The following is a 19488-nucleotide window of genomic DNA, read 5'->3' as shown; positions in this document are numbered from 1 at the left end:
GAGGTGGTATCTGAATTTCAAAACCAAAATATTTTTGGTACGTTCCTGTTGGCAGCTCTTTTGGGATTTTAATGAGCAGAGAAGGTATAATATATATCTACCTTTTTGCCCTGGTACTTACACAGGCCCTTGAGCAATAAGCATAATCAAAAAATTCATGTCATCCACAAATTCATTACGATCTGGGTAGTTGAAATCTTTAGGTTTACCCTTGGATAGGGCATCTTTGTCTGGGTAAACATGAATCACTCCATTTTTTATTGCCAACTGGTATCCAAGGTCGCCAGGCAGATTATCAGTTCTGAAAGGGTCTTCTCCCTTTTTTGGTGGTGGGCTGAAGTCTGTAAAGAAGAATAACTAAAATAATACCTTGATGACGTTTTTAGCATGTGTTATTTTATGTTAACCTGGTAGATTTAGTGACAAAATTTAGTTGTGAATTACACATCTGTGTATTTTTTCTTTGCATGTTAACTACCATCTGTTATTAAGAAGCCTGCACAAAGATGCGTCAGATTCAAATCTGCCTTGGATAACTGAATGTAGGTAGTAATACAGCAAACAGAAAGAGAGAAAATGACACCACTTGTTTCAAGATGCAACCTATCCACTGAACATGGGAAGTGCTGTGTGAACCCCGATTTGAGTACAATTGCAAAATTGAGTGGACTTTCTGACTTTAGTTTAGATGCAGTATTTGCTGGATAGCATTAAAACAGTGTTAAACCCAAAAGCAAACATTTATTCTATCGTAGCTTATCAATTCTGAGATGTGATGGCTGCATTCATTTTCTTTTTTAGGCTTTCTTTCTTCTATTTTTACCTGATGATCCAGCCAGCAAGTCTGTTGTTTTTCAAAAGCACAAGCTCTCCAGCAGAATGTATCAGCTACATTACATAATATAACTGGATACTAACATTTATAGGTAAAGTTGATCCAGGGAATATCTGATTGCCTCTTGGGGGATCAGGAAGGAATTTTTCCACTGCTGGAGCAAATTGGATCATGCTTTGCTGTTTTTTGCCTTCCTCTGGATCAACTGTGGGTATGAGATTGTGTATATAGGATGGTAAAAAAATAAATGTCTTCCCTTTTATTGGCTGAACTAGATGGACTTGTGTCTTTATTCAACCAGACTAACTATAAAACTATGTAAGTTACTGAGATGAGACAGACCATTTAACATGGGCATGGGTGATTAAAATGATCAGCTTTTGTTTATTTATTTATGTAAAAACATTATCTCAAAAGGGAAAGATAATCAGCTGTAAGCCCCTGTTCACACTAAGGCGACCTGTGAGGCGACCTGGTCGCCTCACAGGTCGCCGTAGGTCGCCTCCCATAGGGAAGCTGCGGACCCGTTCTAATAGGAGCGACACAAGTCGCTCCGACTTAGAAAAAGGGTCCGGAGCTTCTTTGGGGCGACCAGGAGGCGACCGCCATAGACTTCAATGTTATGGCCTCGGAGGTCGCGGTGCGAAGTAGCGTCGCCCCTATGTGAACGGGGGCTTACTGATTATAAAGTGTGGATTTAGTTTTGGCTTCAGTTTGTTGGTATATTTAAATCTGCTAATACATTTACAAATCCCCCCTCCCGACTGAAAATGCTGCTGTCCAAAGGTGTCCCCTGTGCTCCTTCATCCACAGTGGGGCACTTCAATAAAGGAAGTGTGTCACTGGCTAGATCACCAGGCAAAAACAGAGGGAAGAAAGCCTAAGAAAAAAAATAGTGCAGCCACCACATCTAATGATTGGTAAGCTGCAATATATTACATTTTTTGGTTTTGGTTTTAGTGCCGTTTTAAGAGTTGAATGATTGATTTTGAACTGTTGCCTGCAATTTCACTTTTAATATACAATATGTAGCCAGGTGCTGGACTACAGAAACAAGGAAAAGGAGACATTTCCCCCTCTACAATAAGTTTACTTATACTTTCTACTGAGATACTGATTTAATACTGCACCATTCTCCTCTGGCCAGCAGAGGCAGAGCTAAAGCTATGCAAGCCAATGACTTCTATGCAGAGCACTGAGAATCTTGGGAGTTGTGGTTTGGAACGGCAGCCATAAAATGGGACCCATAGACTCTTTAAAAGACAGATTCCAATGGACACCGTGCAGAGTGAGAGGGGTGGAGAGAGGATTTTTTTAAACTGCCCAGGAAAGTTCTTCTTCTTGGTGCTGAGAAGAGAAAGAGCACTACTGTCTGAGGATTCACCTGCCTGCATACCTGAGACTTAGGTCACATGGGGCCAGCACAGCACCACCCGCATCACAGATCCTGCACTGCAGCCATGGAGAGGCTGGAGCGTCCACTCGCCCTCTGCTTCCCGCTGCTGATCACCAGAGGTTTTAAGGGAGCGACTGAGGAGGCCCCCTTCTGCAACAAGTGTCCACAGCATCATCCTGGGAACTGGTGAGAGGGCTATCTGCCCATAATTGACACTACTAGCAGATACTAAGCCACTAAGAGCAGGACACCAAGTACATCCAACCCTACTTCATCTATACCAGCCCTATACTACATTTCTACTAATCTCTACTACACCCATTCCAACCCTATACTGCAGTTAAACCAAACTGTAACAGCATTTGATTTGCATCTACACTGCACCTGTACCACACCTTGCCTGACGCTTTACTGCAAATATACTGGATGCTGGTTTACGAAAACTATTGTCAAGTGCACCACCGATTCTTAAAGGGCCCCAATGATAGCTGGAAGAAGAAGAACATTAAGGACTGATCCTCCAGCAAAACCATCCTGCAAGTCCCATTTGGTCCCTTCTCCCCTTTCATTAATTTTTACAGACAGTGCACATCTAATTGGTCTAGGCCTAGCATACTCTCTTGTATACAGTAAATCCAGCTTTATTACTGCCCACTGTTACACTTTAGCTGACCTTGCTACTGTTTATGCTGATCTGGATGCCTAGCGTAATTTTAGGCCTATGCAAAATTGTGTCATTGCCTTTGGTAATCCATTTTCATGCTTGCCTCTTTACCTACCATATCGGAAGACAATTTATTAAGTTTACCTTTACCAACTGATTCAGTTCCTGTTTTCTTGAACATGGTATTATTACTGGTTACCAGATATTACTTTAATGATTTTCGTGGTATTGGATTGCTCGGTAGACTCAATCTAGTGTGTCAGAGGGGCTGAAGTTCTTATGGAGGTTGAGGCAAAGAACAGAGGACCCAATCTTAACCAGTGGCTCCTAAGGGAAAATATATATATATATATATATATATATATATATATATGTGTGTGTGTATCTGTATGTATGTGTATGTGTAATATTGTGTATGTATATATATATATATATATATTTCCCCTTTTGCATGTCTTACCTGGATAGATCTCATCTTCCTCTTTCCAAGATCTACCTTCAATGTCGCGGAGGTACTGAGCTACTGTTCTTGGATGTCTCTGGAAAGATGCACGCATATATTTTTCCCTTATAGTTAATGCTCGAAACAAACCCTTTCCAGCCAACTCAAAATCATCAACTGTCACCTGTAATACAAGTAAATCAAAAATATTACATTTCCAGAAGTAATCGTTATTTTAAAAAGTATTATATAATTTGAGTTGAGTATACTGTATACTATTTTTAAAATAAGTGAAAATGTATTTAGGTAAATATCTTCAATATATTACATATTTATATGGGCATAGAAAAAGTCTCAACAGATTATGGGCGTTTCTCTTAATTCCATGGTTTTTTTTTTTTTTTTTTGCTTACATATAATAAAAGCAAACATGTAGATTAACTATCATTGTTATCAGTCACTGTGAAAGCAATAATGGGTATCTCCAATCCTTATGCTCTTTTGGAATGCGTTGGGAAGTTAATATTAATTTCCCAGTTAAACTTGTTGGTTTGCTTTTACTTTTCCATTGACTTCTAATTGGCCTGTAAGGCCATATATTACATTGATGTACCGACAATAGAGACAAAGAAGGGCCACTGCACAAGTATGCAGCTCAATCCAGCAGATTCCTCAAGCTGTTAATAATCAATCTCTCTATGGGTTTGCTAGAAACTGTCAAGCACCAGGGTAGTTATAGATATGGAGACCATGGATTCTTTGAGTTAGGGCAATGTTGACTCTTGAAGTATTTTAGTATAGGGCGTTTGGATGGATGTTTTGTCTCAATTTCTCCAAGTCCATATCCATAAATGCCATAGTCTCTATGTTTTTCATTGATGAAACCTAACAGGCTCAAAACAGCTGTATGCAATTTGGGAAAGTGGCTTTATATATAGACTGTATTTATTTTGCAAATCTGCAGTTCTTCATTGCAGTTTGGCCAAAGAATCATAAAAGAAAGGTTGGTCTCTATTATAATCATAAAATTAGGAATAAAAACATTATTTTTTCAGTTTATGATGTGTACCATTATTTATGAGCATTTTCTTATGATTAAAATATTGCAATATTATTATTTTTTGTTTGAAAGTAGTAATTTGGTACTTAAAATTGAACTCCAAGCAAGCAGCTAAATACATATGTAAAAAACTAATTTATAACCCGCGCTTATGGATACTCAAGTGAATAACTCAAATATATATAAAACTTCAATTAGGATGTGTGAAAAATATATATATAAGAAATATATATATATATATATATATATATATAAAAATGTAAACAAATGTGTATATAGAGTGTATATTAATTGAGCTAAATACATATACATTTTTATTTCAGTCTATCAAGTCCTGAGATATACAAATCCCTGCTTCACAGGATAACCTAGTCTAGCAGGGGAGGGGACCTGATCTTTCTCTGCTACATTTCTTATTTTGACTTCCAGGTTCCTTCCCCACCTCCAGGCTGTGACTGAACAGTGAAATGAACATATTGATTGGCGCCATCTTTCTGTCACTCTGCTGTCGCCTTGCACAGCAGGACACCTGAATGGATTCTTGTGCTGCTTCTCCCTCCCTCTCTCTGTGCTCCACTGTACAGGTTGTACAAAAGATTGCAAAAGAATGATACTAGGTCAAATTTTGGTACTTGCATTGTTGAAATGAAAAAATAAATTTAGTCTTTTTTCACAATTTTTTTTTTCTCACTAAATTAGGGTGAATTTGGGTGAGGATTTTGTAAGTAGTTAGTATATACATATATACACCTAAATAAATTATTAAGTGTATAATTCAATTTTTTTTTTAAGGTTTTTGTTCACAGTACATAGGGTGGAATTGGGTGGATAACCATGGTTTTTACGCTTATATACACCCCATAATTTAATCACTAACACATAAATTGAGCACAATTTTTTAGTTTTAAGATAGTAGGTGGGGGGGGGAGTTGTTGTAAAAGGGCCCCCCTCCTTTTTTTTTTTTTTTTGGGAAGAAGGAGAGGTTGGGTGGGAAAGGAGGAAGGAAAGAGGGAAAAAGGAAGAAAAAGAAAGGGGAAGGGGGAAGATGAAAAGAAAAATAGTTGAAGGGTTGTATATATGCTGGAGACACCAAATTTTTATGGTCTTGTATAAATTGATGTTTTTGTTTTGTAATGTCATATTTTTATTTGTTATGTACGTAAAGAAATGTAATAAAAAATATTTTGGTGTAAAAAAAAAATACATTTAGCAATGTATAAATGAAGATCAGCATTTAGGTACCGTATTTATCGGTGTATAACACGTACTTTTTTCCCCTGAAAATATAGTGCAAAGAGTGGGTGCGTGTTATACGCCGATATTTCTTTTTCTAACAGGGAGGGGCGGAGATCGGGCGGTCTGCCCCGGGTGCCACACATTGGAGGGGTGTCAGGCCCTGCCTCTCCTGGCCCTGGGACAACCCTGCCAGCGTACTCTGCAGTTAAGAGAAAAATTACTGCCAGCCCTTTTTTATAGATTCATCCTACATTATATCACTGTCATTAAAAAACGGTGCCTTTAAATACCTTGTTAGCTTTGTTCTTGCTGGCTGCTGTCCCCCTCCCGCTCCTCCTCCTCTGAGTGTAGCTTCGGATTGGTGGAGGAGAGCGATCACATGACCGGCCATGGAAGAACGGAGCTACTGAGGTAATTAGAGGCATTGTTTTATAATAACAGTGACACAATGTAGGAAGCATCTATGGAAAGGGGCTAGCAGTGATTTTGTTTTTTACTTTAGAGTAAGCTGGCAGGGCTGTCCCAGGAGATTGGGGGTCTCCTGGGAGTGCAGGGGGGCTTTGTAATAAAAGGGGGTATGAACTGTGCATGGGGGGACTGTGAAATGTATAGGGGGCTGTTTAATGAAAGGGGCAGTGTACTGTTATTTTTAAATATTTAAAATGTTTTTTTCCTGAAACTATCCTCTTAAAGTGAAGGTGCGTGTTATACGCATTTGCGTGTTATATGCCGATAAATACGGTATTTCCATTATATCTGCCTAAATCTTACTTGTAAAGGAAAATCATTTTAAGCCCCCATTCACATCGGTGCAGCTTTGAAATCACACTACTTCAGCACGATTTCAAAGCCACACTTCAGTGCGATTTGCACTTCAGATTTTGTTGCGGCTTGCATATTCATTTAACAGAAGTCTATGCAAGTCGTAATGAAATTGGGAAAACGTAGTGCAACAATGTTTTTTATAATTGCGACATGAGTCACAGTGATATAAACTTTTCCATTGCAGGCAATAGGGAGCGACTTGTCATTACCATTTGGTACTGTCAAATCGCATGACAAGTATCATCGGTGTGAATGGGGGCTTGGATCCCACATAAATATAGGTCAATGTTGCCCACAGTTTCACCAATTACTACCTCCACATTGGCCATTTGGGATTTTATACATAAAAAATATAAGTGGGCATATAATTCGCCACTTATGCCTATATTAGGCCATGCTTTGTTTACCCCAGGTCTTATGGATACGGGTTTCAGGCAGTGGAAACCAGGAGAGGAGCTTCGCATAGATCCTGTATTTAAAAATAATCAGATTAGTGCATTAAGAGAAATCATATACCCGCAGGAAGCTACACGGATGGATGAGTGGAGATATGGTCAGCTGGCGAGTTTTTCAAACTCTCTCCCACAACCTATACGTGAACTGACAAACCTTAATCCCGTTGAAACATTATTACATGCACAACAAACTCCTCGGCATGCTATATCTGTTTTCTATAAAGTTTTGTTGAGTATGTACTACCCGGACTATCCGAAATATCCGGCGAAATGGGAATATAATTTGGCTTTACCCCTGTCAGATAAGCAGAGGTCTAGGATTCTCCAGCTGGCTGTGTCTTCCTCTCTTTCAACTAAAACAGCAAAAGTAAACTATAAACTGTTAACAAGATGGCACTATACACCATCAAAATTGCATGCTATGTTACTCTCACAATCACCACTGTGTTGGAGAAAATGCGGCCAAGTGGCAACCCATGCACATATATGGTGGCTGTGTCCATTTATAAAACCATACTGGGAAAATATTTTGGCCACTATTATGAGGATAACGGGATCCCCCTTACCGAGAGACCCCTGGACGGTTCTTTTTCACTGTACAGTAAAGCCCTTAAAATTATATAAACATTCTATTTTACCCCATCTACTTAATGCAGTGAAGGCCTTGATACCAGCTAGATGGGGAAATCCGGAACCACCTACCCATATTTCAAGGGAACAGGTAGATAGGGGCCAAAATATTTGGGTTAAATGGAGAGAATTTAAAACTAATCTACATTCAGAGTAAACGATTACCCCCCAGTTTGGGGAAAGTATGTTCTAGACATCAATGGAAAATACATAGTGTAAGATTGCATGCTATTATCTCCCCGTCGCCAATGATTGATATAGTTAATGGTTTGGGTATGCTTGAAAGGTTTAAAACATTTATAACAAGAGACACTGGATCTTACCCTTCCTTTCTTTTTTTTCTTTTTTTTTCCCCTCTCTTTGTATATGCTTGCGTTTGTTTTTGTTTATATTTTTATGTGTTCGATTTTGTTTTTGTATATTGCATAATGTTGGAAAATCAATAAAAATGTATTAAAAAAAAATCATCGGTGTGAATGGGGGCTTAAAGAAATATATACACTGATTGTGCTTGCATCATTGGGAAAAATGCTGTTTGACTGCCTGCCTGTCTCTTGCATCAGTACCTTGAGCATTAAAGGAGTTGTAAAGTCAGAAGGTTTTTTATCATTCTTAATGCATTCTTTGCATTAAGAATAAAGCCTTCTGTGTGCAGCAGCCTCCACAGCATCCCTTATACTTACCTGAGCCTCATCTCTGTCGAGCGATGTCCACGAGTCCCGCAGCCACCCAGGTGATTGGCTGAGACACAGCAGAAGTGCATTTGGCTTCTGTCAATCAAAGCCAGTTAGCCAATCAGGAGAGAGAGGGGGTGGGAGTGAACCCCCAGCTCTGTGTCTGAATGGACACATGGAGCTGCAGCTCGACACGTGTGCCCCCATAGCAAGCTGCTTGCTGTGGGGGCACTCGACAGGGGCTAGCCTAGGAGCAGCAAAGAGGGACCCGAGAAGAGAAGGATCCAGGCTGTCCTGTGCAAAACCAACTGCACAGAGCAGGTAAGTATAAAATGTTAGTAAAAAAAACAAATGAGACTTTACAATCATTTTAGCGCAAAACAAGAATGCAGAGGGTGAAGTGCAAATGAAATCAGACCTCCTGATCTGCATTCTTGTTCTGGGCTGCATCATTGACACAAAGTACTGAAGCATTAGGTAAGCATGACAGCCTGGAAAATAGCATTTTGAGCATAAACCTACATATTTCACCAGAGTAGGTATCCATTCAGGCCTAATTTACCCCTGCAGCTGGGGGCCAGTAAAAACAGGCAGATGAGCCGCAGTTTTACAGTGCCCCGTCCATCCCCCTTAACAGAACACAGAAGCAGTTGTACACATGCCACAGCCATTATGCCTTGCTTTGTAGACCCTTGAGTAAATGGGGCTGCACCACAACCGTCCTGCAACCACATGCAATACATGTGATTGTGATGAGGTGTTGCAGGATTTACAGGGTTAAAACAGGCAGTGAGGAGGCGATGTATCCCCTGTCTGTCAAACACCATTTGAAAAGCATTTCACCATGGATCACTCTTCAGAGGGCAATGCAAATGTAAAAGAACCCTTGGATTATTTTGAGTGGAGATCTTATGAAGCATTAAGGAAAACTGTCTGCAACTGTAATTTCCCTTTTCAACACTAGAGGGCGTCGCTATTCCAGTTTATAGATTAATTCAGCCAAAAGATTCCAGGTACACTTTTAATCCTGCAAATTTGCAAAGACTTCTAAATGTACACTGTTTCTAAAGCTGTGCCATTCTTTAGACAAACTATTGATCTGTAGACAATAAAAGGTTTAATAGGCAGTGTCAGTGGACTTCAAGTTTATTTCCTAAAAGTAAGTAACTTGTATAACAGTAGCTATCACAAGAGGTGTCAGAAAAGCATTTTATGTGCCCCTATCTGATCTAGTTTCACTGTGTTACTGCTGCCTGACTTTATGGCCATAAAGGTCTGAATCACATAGTCAAACAAAATCAGGTTTGTTTTAAGACATGAATGGAGCCTCACGGTTCTTGTGTAAACAAACCCATTTTGACTTTCAGGCCCCATTCACATCTAGCGTAGTGGGAGTGCACGTTTTTGGGCTCCTTTATCCCGTGACACGCATAGGGCAGCCAGTTGATTTCAATGGGCTGCGCTACGCTTGACAAAGTAGCTCATGGGACATTTCTGCGTGTTGCAGGTTGCAGGTTTTTTACTGTTCGTTTTCCTGAGTTTGTCACTCCTTTTTTCCCATGGCAAAACGTGTGTGTAAATGTGAAAAAACTTTCCATGCTATCCCTGTGTATAAACCACCTATTACTTAACTCTGTATACTACAGGAAGCAGTTAGCACCACTATGCATTCAGCCCCCTGTACAAAATGCAAAAATTGTATATAATCACAAAAATGTTCAGCGCTCTCCTTTAATAATGTGCATTCAAATTAAAGTGCATAAATAAATATCTGAAAACAGTGTAAAAATCATCTATATATAATAAATTTACGTGAGGACTGTATATATACAGTATTTAAAAGAAAAGACACTGTTACACTGTTTTCAGATATTTATTTATGCACTATAATTTAAATGCACTTATTTAAAACGTGTGTTTGCTTCTGTGTTTGGTGTGCCGTCAATGGCACTGAAAGCCAACTTAGTTATTTTAGGTGTATAAAGGTGGCCTATATACAATCTGATTGTAGAATCTCTGTACTATCTCCTTTAGATTTACCAAAACTATATAATAGGAGGACACATTATCTATCCAATCCCTCTGTATCCAAGCAGGAAGGCCCTTGCACTACATAGTTGATAGTAGATCCAAAGGTGATTGTACAATCAGATTGTAGAGTGTATGGTGAGCTTTACAGAACCCAGGACTTCAATACTACTGTTCTGAACTACATAAGCTGTTATCTGATTGCTCAGCTCCTGCACACTCTGCCTAATGAACAATCTATGCATGATGAAAGTAAGGTAGAAAAAAAATGTATGCCTGTGTATTTAGTGAGTACGATGATCACTGATTGCGTTAGAAAAATGTGCACCAGCAGAGGTGGATGGGAGCAATCTCCTGGAGTAGGAGGGCAGGTGCGGGATGTGTGTTAATGGGGTCAGCTAACAAACTCCTTTCTGTGTCTTAAGAGTTTTCACATCCTAAGGTCTGTACAGGAAGTAATGAAGCAGTTTTTTTATGCAATAAGCTGGACACTGAGGTCAGACCCGTATAGGATAAATAGAAAGTTTGTTTTGTTTCTGCAAAAGAAGTACATTGGTGTTATATTGGTACATAAGGGAGCTGGACTTTAGAAAAAAGTTGAACTTGGCGTTTAAAATAATAGTGCAAGCAAAGTGGCCCATGGAGAACTTCCCCTGGAATAATGCTGGACTTTTGAGGAGTAGTAGTAGTTTTTTTTTTTTCCATAAAGGAAAAAACAGTAATTTTTCATCAGCACTAAATCTTCAAAAGACACCCCTAGACTGAGCCTGAATGTATTAGTGTGCTTCTGAGGCTGAACAGAGGGCAGGCCACCTCTAGACAGGTAAAGAGGACCCAATTTATTTCCAGCGGTCGCTCCGGGGGTTATCAACTACACAGAGTTGCATTTATTTGTGTCTTTTCTATCTGCTTGGAGTTTAGGTTTAACATTAAAACCTGATGGGGAATAGAAAAAATCCACTAGAATAAAATCAAACAATAGCTGTCCAGCTGATATCATTACCTGATGCAGTGTATGAAGTTTTTTTTATGCAGGAAACACTTTGCCATCTTTAAAGGGGATCTTCACTGCATCTGAGCACCACAAACCAAAAACACTATTTAATTTGTTTTACTATTCAAAGCAAACTCCTCCATCCATGTCTCCGTGCTTTATTTTGCTGAGAAATTGCTCAGAAATTAAAAACACATACTAGCATTTCTGGCTGTGGCCATCTTGACTAAGGGCAGATGATTTATGTAGCATTTACTTCCTGGAAACTATGCAATCTTAGCTCAAGCATGTATGCAGGAGAGTGTGCTTAGCTGAGAAAACCCCTCCAACCTCTCCTCCCCTCTTGAAGACTCCTGGGATGTATGACATCATTTGCCTAGGCATGGAAACCAGGAAATAATTGAAGAAATGTAAGAAAAAAGTTTAAAACAAGTAAATATGATATACTTTCCTATCTATTTTCTAATGCAAACAGTATGAGGATTACAAATAATCAATTCTGATTGGAAGAGTAAAGTTTCAATATTTAAAAAAAAAACAGACAAGGTAATAGTTATTTAATGTTCTTTTCCCTGTCCTTACATTATGATTTAGTGCTTTTAATGTGTGCTTAAAATGTCTTTCTTAGGTGTTGTAAGCCCAGCAGTGCATCCCCTCACATGGCACATTCCTAATACTTGAGTAGAGTAGAAGTCTATTTCAAGTGGTCTTATAAAATTGCAATATCATAGTCATCCAGGTCAACAGCTGACATCCATCTGTAAATTGATACCCATGTCTTGGTCATATTTATTAGGATGGTAGACATATCTTGTCACAGCTTTGTAAATGAGAAGTCCAGGGTTGTCACCTAATAGCCTTCTTTTGGTCTTAACCACTTTACCACCGGAGGATTTTGCTGTCTTACGTCTGGGCCACTTTTTGCGATTCGGCACTGTGCGAATTTAACTGATAATTGCGCAGTCATGCAACACCGTACTCAAACGAAATTTACGTCCTTTTTTCCCCACAAATAGAGATTTCTTTTGGTGGTATTTGATCACCTGTGCGATTTTTACTTTTTGCGCTATAAACAAAAAAAGAGCGACAATTTTGAAAAAATAACAATATTTTTCACATTTTTTTATATGAAATTCCCCCCAAAAAAATGTAAAAATCAAAATTTTTTATCATTTTAGGCCAATTTGTTTTCTGCTACATATTTTTGGTAAAAAAAATCGCAATAAGCGTATTTTGATTGGTTTGCGCAAAAGTTATTGCAATTACTAACTAAGGGAAAGATTTCTGTCGTTTTTGGTGTTTTTTTTTTTAACGAGTAATAGCGGCAATCTGCAATTTTTTTTGCAGGACTGCGACATTGCGGCGGACAGATCGGACCCTTGACTGACATTTTTGACACTTTTGGGGGTACCAGTGACATTACTACAGTAATCAGTGCTATAAATATGCACTGTTACTGTAAAAATGACACTGGCAGGGAAGGGGTTAATTTTATTGGAGAGGGAGGGGTTAATGCATGCCTGGTGCTTACTGACATGTGTGGGGGGAGGTGACTGAGTGACACAGGGACAGATCGAAGGTTCAGCTATGCTGAATCCTGTAATCTGTCCCTGTCTGTCACTTAGGAGATCCGCCCGCTTTGTTTACACAAGGGGGCGGATCTCCAGACTCGATTCCCCGACGATCGGGGAAGAGCAGCGGCGATCACCGCTGCTCCTCCCCTGGCCCGACTCCCGCTGTGACTGAATACAGCGGGAGCACGCCTCCGGCAGCGCGCGCGTGCCGCCGAGAGAGGGGAATGTCTACGTCGCCAGACGTTATCGAGCCACTTTGCCGCAGTAGAGCTCTAGTGAGCAGTGCAGAAGTGGTTAATCTGTCTGAACATTACCAGTTACTGTATTTAATGTTACCTAATCAACAAAGGATTTCAACTATATCTGTAATTCCAATTCTTTGGCTGTTCACTGTTGGAAACTCAAACTGTAGAGAAATTGGGAATAACAGAACTATAGTCCCGAATCACATGGTCAACAATTTAGCAACAGGATTGCAATGTAGAGCACAGTAATCACTCACATGGTTCCACGTCTTGCTCCCTCAGTGCCCAGACGAGGTAGTCATTGCTCCACTGCTGATGGAACAACGCAGAACATCACTTACTAGAAATAATGTGTTCATCTGGACAGAAAGGCAGCGACATTTGGAACCAGGTGAGTATTTACCCTACTCTGCTTTGCTATCCCGTTGCTAAATCTGTTATCCAATTGCAATCACATTATAAAGTAGGTTTTAATGTGATTGTTGGATGGAAAAAAACATCTTAGCATGAGGATCCCTATAAGAGAACACATACGTAGATCCAAACTGTACTGGATTTGCCATTCCACATCTAGGTACTCTATTCCGATGACGTCATTGTGTCCCGGGCTGTGTCCCAAAATCACAACATCATCATTTTTGAGTCACTGAGCATGCACAGAATGGGAGATTCACATGTAATAGGGTATGGGACTACCCAGAAAGTGGGCATGATCTGGGCAGAACTGTTTAAGGTGGGCATATTAAGTGTGGGCATTGGGTGAGGTGGACAACATCCTGGACATTAGGACTAATATGTTAGCAAGTATGCAAGTACAAGCTCTCAGATCACCTTCCAGACACAGAACTCTCTATTCCTTGATCCACTATGAAACGATAGATGAGTGTGAAATGTGATATGATTTAGTGATTATTTTTTTAAATGGCAAAAGTCTATAATACTCAGTGCTTTAGGAAACTAAATCTCATTCCGTTAGGGTTTACCAAGTACTAATAATCAAGAGGAGCTGTCAACTGTTGTTTATACCACATACCCTTATAAACTCCACAGCTAGGAATTTTGTATGCCATCACATATCCATTGCTTTAGATAGCAATCAGCATCAGATGTCTACTGCTACAGAGTCCTTCCCAAATACTCCAAGGTCATTCATATAAATCATTCAGTTTTGTGGAGACATGCCAATAAAGCAGATACTTGTAAATTATCACCCCACCTACTTTCCATGACAGGTTCTCCCATATCTCATTCCTTCGCAGACACTACATGATAATCTTCTCCAGCTTTTATCCCAGTCAGATACTCACTCATACTGCTTCTGGTCATGCTCATGATGACCTAAGTTTACCTCAGCCCATTTACTTATCTGAGGTGCACTAGCACGTGTGCACTAGCCTGCATTAAGTAGCTGACACACCCTATTATATTTAAAATCATGCCTGACCCTGACCATTTTCCTAACACAAAGCTACAGCACAGTTGCATTGTCCTAGTGCAGGCATGTCCAAAGTCCGGCCCGTGGGCCATTTGCGGCCCCCAGGCCGCTTTAATATGGCCCCTCAGATAATTTGGAAAAATCTATTGTTGTGGCCCCTGTGAATCCCAGAGCGCTGCTCAGGACCACTGGGATCTCTGGATATTTCAACACCCATGTTACTTGTGAATACACTAAATGTTAACATCCACTGCCCATCCCCACCAGCTTTATATCCCTTGCTCAATATGGCCTCAGACTTCCTGATAAGGAAGCACTATAAAAAACACAAATACTTTTGGCGCTAGTATGACAGGACAAGCACTCTCTCCATGATAACTGGCATAACACCTGTTTAGATTTGTCATCCAATCCATGTGACGAAATGAAAAGTATGCATTTGCAATAAACTTTGCATAAAAAAGTTAATTTGCATTTAATTTGAATGGTCCAAAGAATGTCAGGCAAAATGGTCGGCCCTCACGCATGTTTACTTCATCAAATCTGGCCCTCTTTGAAAAAAGTTTGGACACCACTGTCCTAGTGTGTTGGGCTGGTATTTAAAATGAACTGTATTGCCGTAATGAGCTTAATAACTCCACATGGAAGTGTATATGGACCCAGTGGCATATCATCCACGTGTGCAGTGTGTGCAGGGCACACAGGCCCCGAAGGGCTGGGGTCCACTGTGCTCTGACCCACACTGCACTCATGGAGGAGACAAGTCCCAGGTGTTGCAGTGGCACTTATCACTGCCTGCTGCCTGCCCTGTCACAGGATCCTGTGTGACTCACAGACACACACAAATCCTGCTGCTTGGCATCATTGGGGGTAGCAGGGCAATGATGTAATCCTAACCACCAGGAGCCCATGAGAAAGGAAATCGCCTGTGCCTGAGTTCTGTTTGAGGTCTGTGAATTTAGAAAGGGTGCTATTGTGTAGACTGAGACAGATTGACCTGGGATTGTAATGATTGTACTGGGGGACAGACTGATCTAGGGGGAATAGGGGATTTTACTGGGGGACAGACTGTGGTCTGTCCCCCAAATGTTTTCTATAAAGAGAGTACTGAAGCCAATTGTTTTTAGAATCTCTACCTCGGATTGAAACTTTGTACAGAGTTGTTTGAACACAAGCAAGGAAGAGGACAAATCTTACTAACTCTTGCAAATTTCACCTTGAGCTATTGAACTGTGTAAACAAAAGCTTTTTTTTAAACACACTAGAAGAGACTAGAAAGGTAAATACATGAAAATGAATTTAGAGCTCCACTTGCTGATGATCTAGGTAAAAATTAAAGAACCGTAATGGTACCTGTGGTTAATACATGTAACGATGGTATTCAATATATGATTTATTTTTTATTTTTATTTTTTTTATTTCAAATGCCTTTATATTTTTCTCCACAATTCTCCGTATGCACTAACAACTAAACTGTCTAACAAAAGTGACAGTTTTAGCGGCTGGGAAAAACCTACTGGCAGAATTAACGGGTAATAAAACTATATTATGGGGGGGAGGGGGGGGATTTAGGAAAAAAGAAACTGCTTTTACTGTTAGTGACAGACTGTATCATACTATACAATATATGTTATTTTTTTATTTTTATTTATTTATTAAGTTTCACATTGAATATTCATATGCACCAGTTACAGTATATACAAGTATCTGACTAAATATATATACAGCTGCAAGAAAAAGTATGTGAACCCTTTGGAATGATATGGATTTCTGCACAAATTGGTCATAAAATGTGATCTGATCATCATCTAAGTCACAACAATAGATAATCACAGTCTGCTTAATCTAATAACACACAAAAAATTAAATGTTGCCATGTTTTTACTGAACACACCATGTAAACATTCACAGTGCAGGTGGAAAAGGTATGTGAACCCCTAGACTAATGACATCTCCAAGAGCTAATTGGAGTGAGATGTCAGTCAACTGGAGTCCAATCAATGAGATGAGATTGGAGGTGTTGGTTACAGCTGCCCTATAAAAAACACACTCCAGTTCTGGGTTTGCTTTTCACAAGAAGCATTGCCTGATGTGAATGATGCCTCGCATAAAAGAGCTCTCAGAAGACCTACGATTAAGAATTGTTGACTTGCATAAAGCTGGAAAGGGTTATAAAAGTATCTCCAAAAGCCTTGCTGTTCATCAGTCCATGGTAAGACAAATTGTCTATAAATGGAGAAAGTTCAGCACTGCTGCTACTCTCCCTAGGAGTGGCCGTCCTGTAAAGATGACTGCAAGAGCACAGCGCAGACTGCTCAATGAGGTGAAGAAGAATCCTAGAGTGTCAGCTAAAGACTTACAAAAGTCACTGGCAAATGCTAACATCCCTGTTAGTGAATCTACAATACGTAAAACACTAAACAAGAATGGATTTCATGGGAGGATACCACAGAGGAAGCTACTGCTGTCCAAACAAAACATTGCTGCATGTTTGCAGTTTGCACAAGAGCACCTGGATGTTCCACAGCAGTACTGGCAAAATATTCTGTGGACAGAAGAAACCAGAGTTGAGTTGTTTGGAAGAAACACACAACACCATGTGTGGTGAAAAAGAGGCACAGCACACCAACATCAAAACATCATCTCAACTGTGAAGTATGGTGGTGGGGGCATCATGGTTTGGGGCTGCTTTGCTGCGTCAGGGCCTGGACGGATTGCTATCATCGAAGGAAAAATGAATTCCCAAGTTTATCAAGATATTTTGCAGGAGAACTTAAGGCCATCTGTCTACCAGCTGAAGCTCAACAGAAGATGGGTGTTGCAACAGGACAATGACCCAAAGCATAGAACTAAATCAACAAAAGAATGGCTTAAACATAACAAAATATGCCTTCTGAAGTGGCCCGGTCCTCATGACCTCAAGAAAGCGATTCACGCCAGACATCCCAATAATATTGCTGAACTGAAACAGTTCTGTAAAGAGGAATGGTCAAGAATTACTCCTGACCATTGTGCACGTCTGATCTGCAACTACAGGAAACGTTTGGTTGAAGTTATTGCTGCCAAAGGAGGTTCAACTAGTGATTAAATCCAAGGGTTCACATACTTTTTCCACCTGCACTGTGAATGTTTACATGGTGTGTTCAATAAAAACATGGCAACATTTCATTCTTTGTGTGTTATTAGTTTAAGCAGACTGTTATTGTCTATTGTTGTGACTTAGATGATGATCAGATCACATTTTAAGACCAATTTGTGCAGAAATCCATATCATTCCAAAGGGTTCACATACTTTTTCTTGCAGCTGTGTATATATATATATATATATATATACAGTGCCTTGCGAAAGTATTCGGCCCCCTTGAACTTTGCGACCTTCTGCCACCTTTCAGGCTTCAAACATAAAGATATAATACTGTAATTTTTTTGTGAAGAATCAACAACAAGTGGGACACAATCATGAAGTGGAACGAAATTTATTGGATATTTCAAACTTTGTTAACAAATAAAAAACTGAAAAATCGGGCGTGCAAAATTATTCAGCCCCTTTACTTTCAGTGCAGCAAACTCTCTCCAGAAGTTCAGTGAGGATCTCTGAATGATCCAATGTTGACCTAAATAACTAATGATAATAAATAGATTCCACCTGTGTGTAATCAAGTCTCCGTATAAATGCACTTGCTCTGTGATAGTCTCAGAGGTCCGTTTAAAGCGCAGAGAGCATCATGAAGAACAAGAAACACACCAAGCAGGTCCGAGATACTGTTGTGGAGAAGTTTAAAGCCGGATTTGGATACAAAAAGATTTCCCAGCTTTAAACATCCCAAGGAGCACTGTGCAAGCGATAATATTGAAATGGAAGGAGTATCAGACTACTGCAAATCTACGAAGACCTGGCCGTCCCTCTAAACTTTCAGCTCATACAAGGAGAAGACTGATCAGAGATGCAGCCAAGAGGCCCATGATCACTCTGGATGAACTGCAGAGATCTACAGCTGAGGTGGGAGACTCTGTCCATAGGACAACAATCAGTCGTATACTGCACAAATCTAGCCTTTATGGAAGAGTGGCAAGAAGAAAGCCATTTCTTAAAGATATCCATAAAAAGTGTCGTTTACTGTTTGCCACAAGCCAATTGGGAGACACACAAAACATGTGGAAGAAGGTGCTCTGGTCAGATGAAACCAAAATCGAACTTTTTGGCAACAATGCAAAACGTTATGTTTGGCGTAAAAGCAACACAGCTCATCACCCTGAACACACCATCCCCACTGTCAAACATGGTGGTGGCAGCATCATGGTTTGGGCCTGCTTTTCTTCAGCAGGGACAGGGAAGATGGTTAAAATTGATGGGAAGATGGATGGAGCCAAATACATGACCATTCTGGAAGAAAACCTGATGGAGTCTTCAAAAGACCTGAGACTGGGATGGAGATTTGTCTTCCAACAAGACAATGATCCAAAACATAAAGCAAAATCTACAATGGAATGGTTCACAAATAAACATATCCAAGTGTTAGAATGGCCAAGTCAAAGTCCAGACCTGAATCCAATTGAGAATCTGTGGAAAGAACTGAAAACTGCTGTTCACAAATGCTCTCCATCCAACCTCACCTCGAGCTGTTTTGCAAGGAGGAATGGGCAAAAATTTCAGTCTCTCGATGTGCAAAACTGATAGAGACATACCCCAAGCGACTTACAGCTGTAATCGCAGCAAAAGGTGGCGCTACAAAGTATTAACTTAAGGGGGCTGAATAATTTTGCACGCCCAATTTTTCAGTTTTTTATTTGTTTGAAATATCCAATACATTTCGTTCCACTTCATGATTGTGTCCCACTTGTTGTTGATTCTTCACAAAAAAATTACAGTTTTATATCTTTATGTTTGAAGCCTGAAATGTAGCAAAAGGTCGCAAAGTTCAAGGGGGCCGAATACATTCGCAAGGCACTGTATATATATATATATATATATATATATATATATATATATATATA

The 19488-nt window shown here is 39.8% G+C and overlaps 1 protein-coding gene across 1 annotated transcript in view; it reads right to left on the bottom strand.

Moving 5' to 3' along the window:
- Positions 1 to 19488, bottom strand: part of AMPD1 (adenosine monophosphate deaminase 1) — a 126390-nt gene that overhangs the window by 68220 nt on the left and 38682 nt on the right. The window contains exons 4-5 of the mRNA XM_082246209.1: positions 3356 to 3521; positions 122 to 341 (exon numbers count right to left, since the gene is read on the bottom strand). Coding sequence (XP_082102335.1) covers positions 122 to 341; positions 3356 to 3521 — 386 coding nt within the window. The remainder of the gene's footprint in view (positions 1 to 121; positions 342 to 3355; positions 3522 to 19488) is intronic.

This window comes from Pelophylax lessonae (genome assembly GCF_965119305.1).
Source record: "Pelophylax lessonae genome assembly, chromosome: 2".
NCBI classification, from domain to species: Eukaryota; Metazoa; Chordata; class Amphibia; order Anura; family Ranidae; genus Pelophylax; species Pelophylax lessonae.
This window is presented reverse-complemented; position numbering and strand designations above follow the sequence as displayed.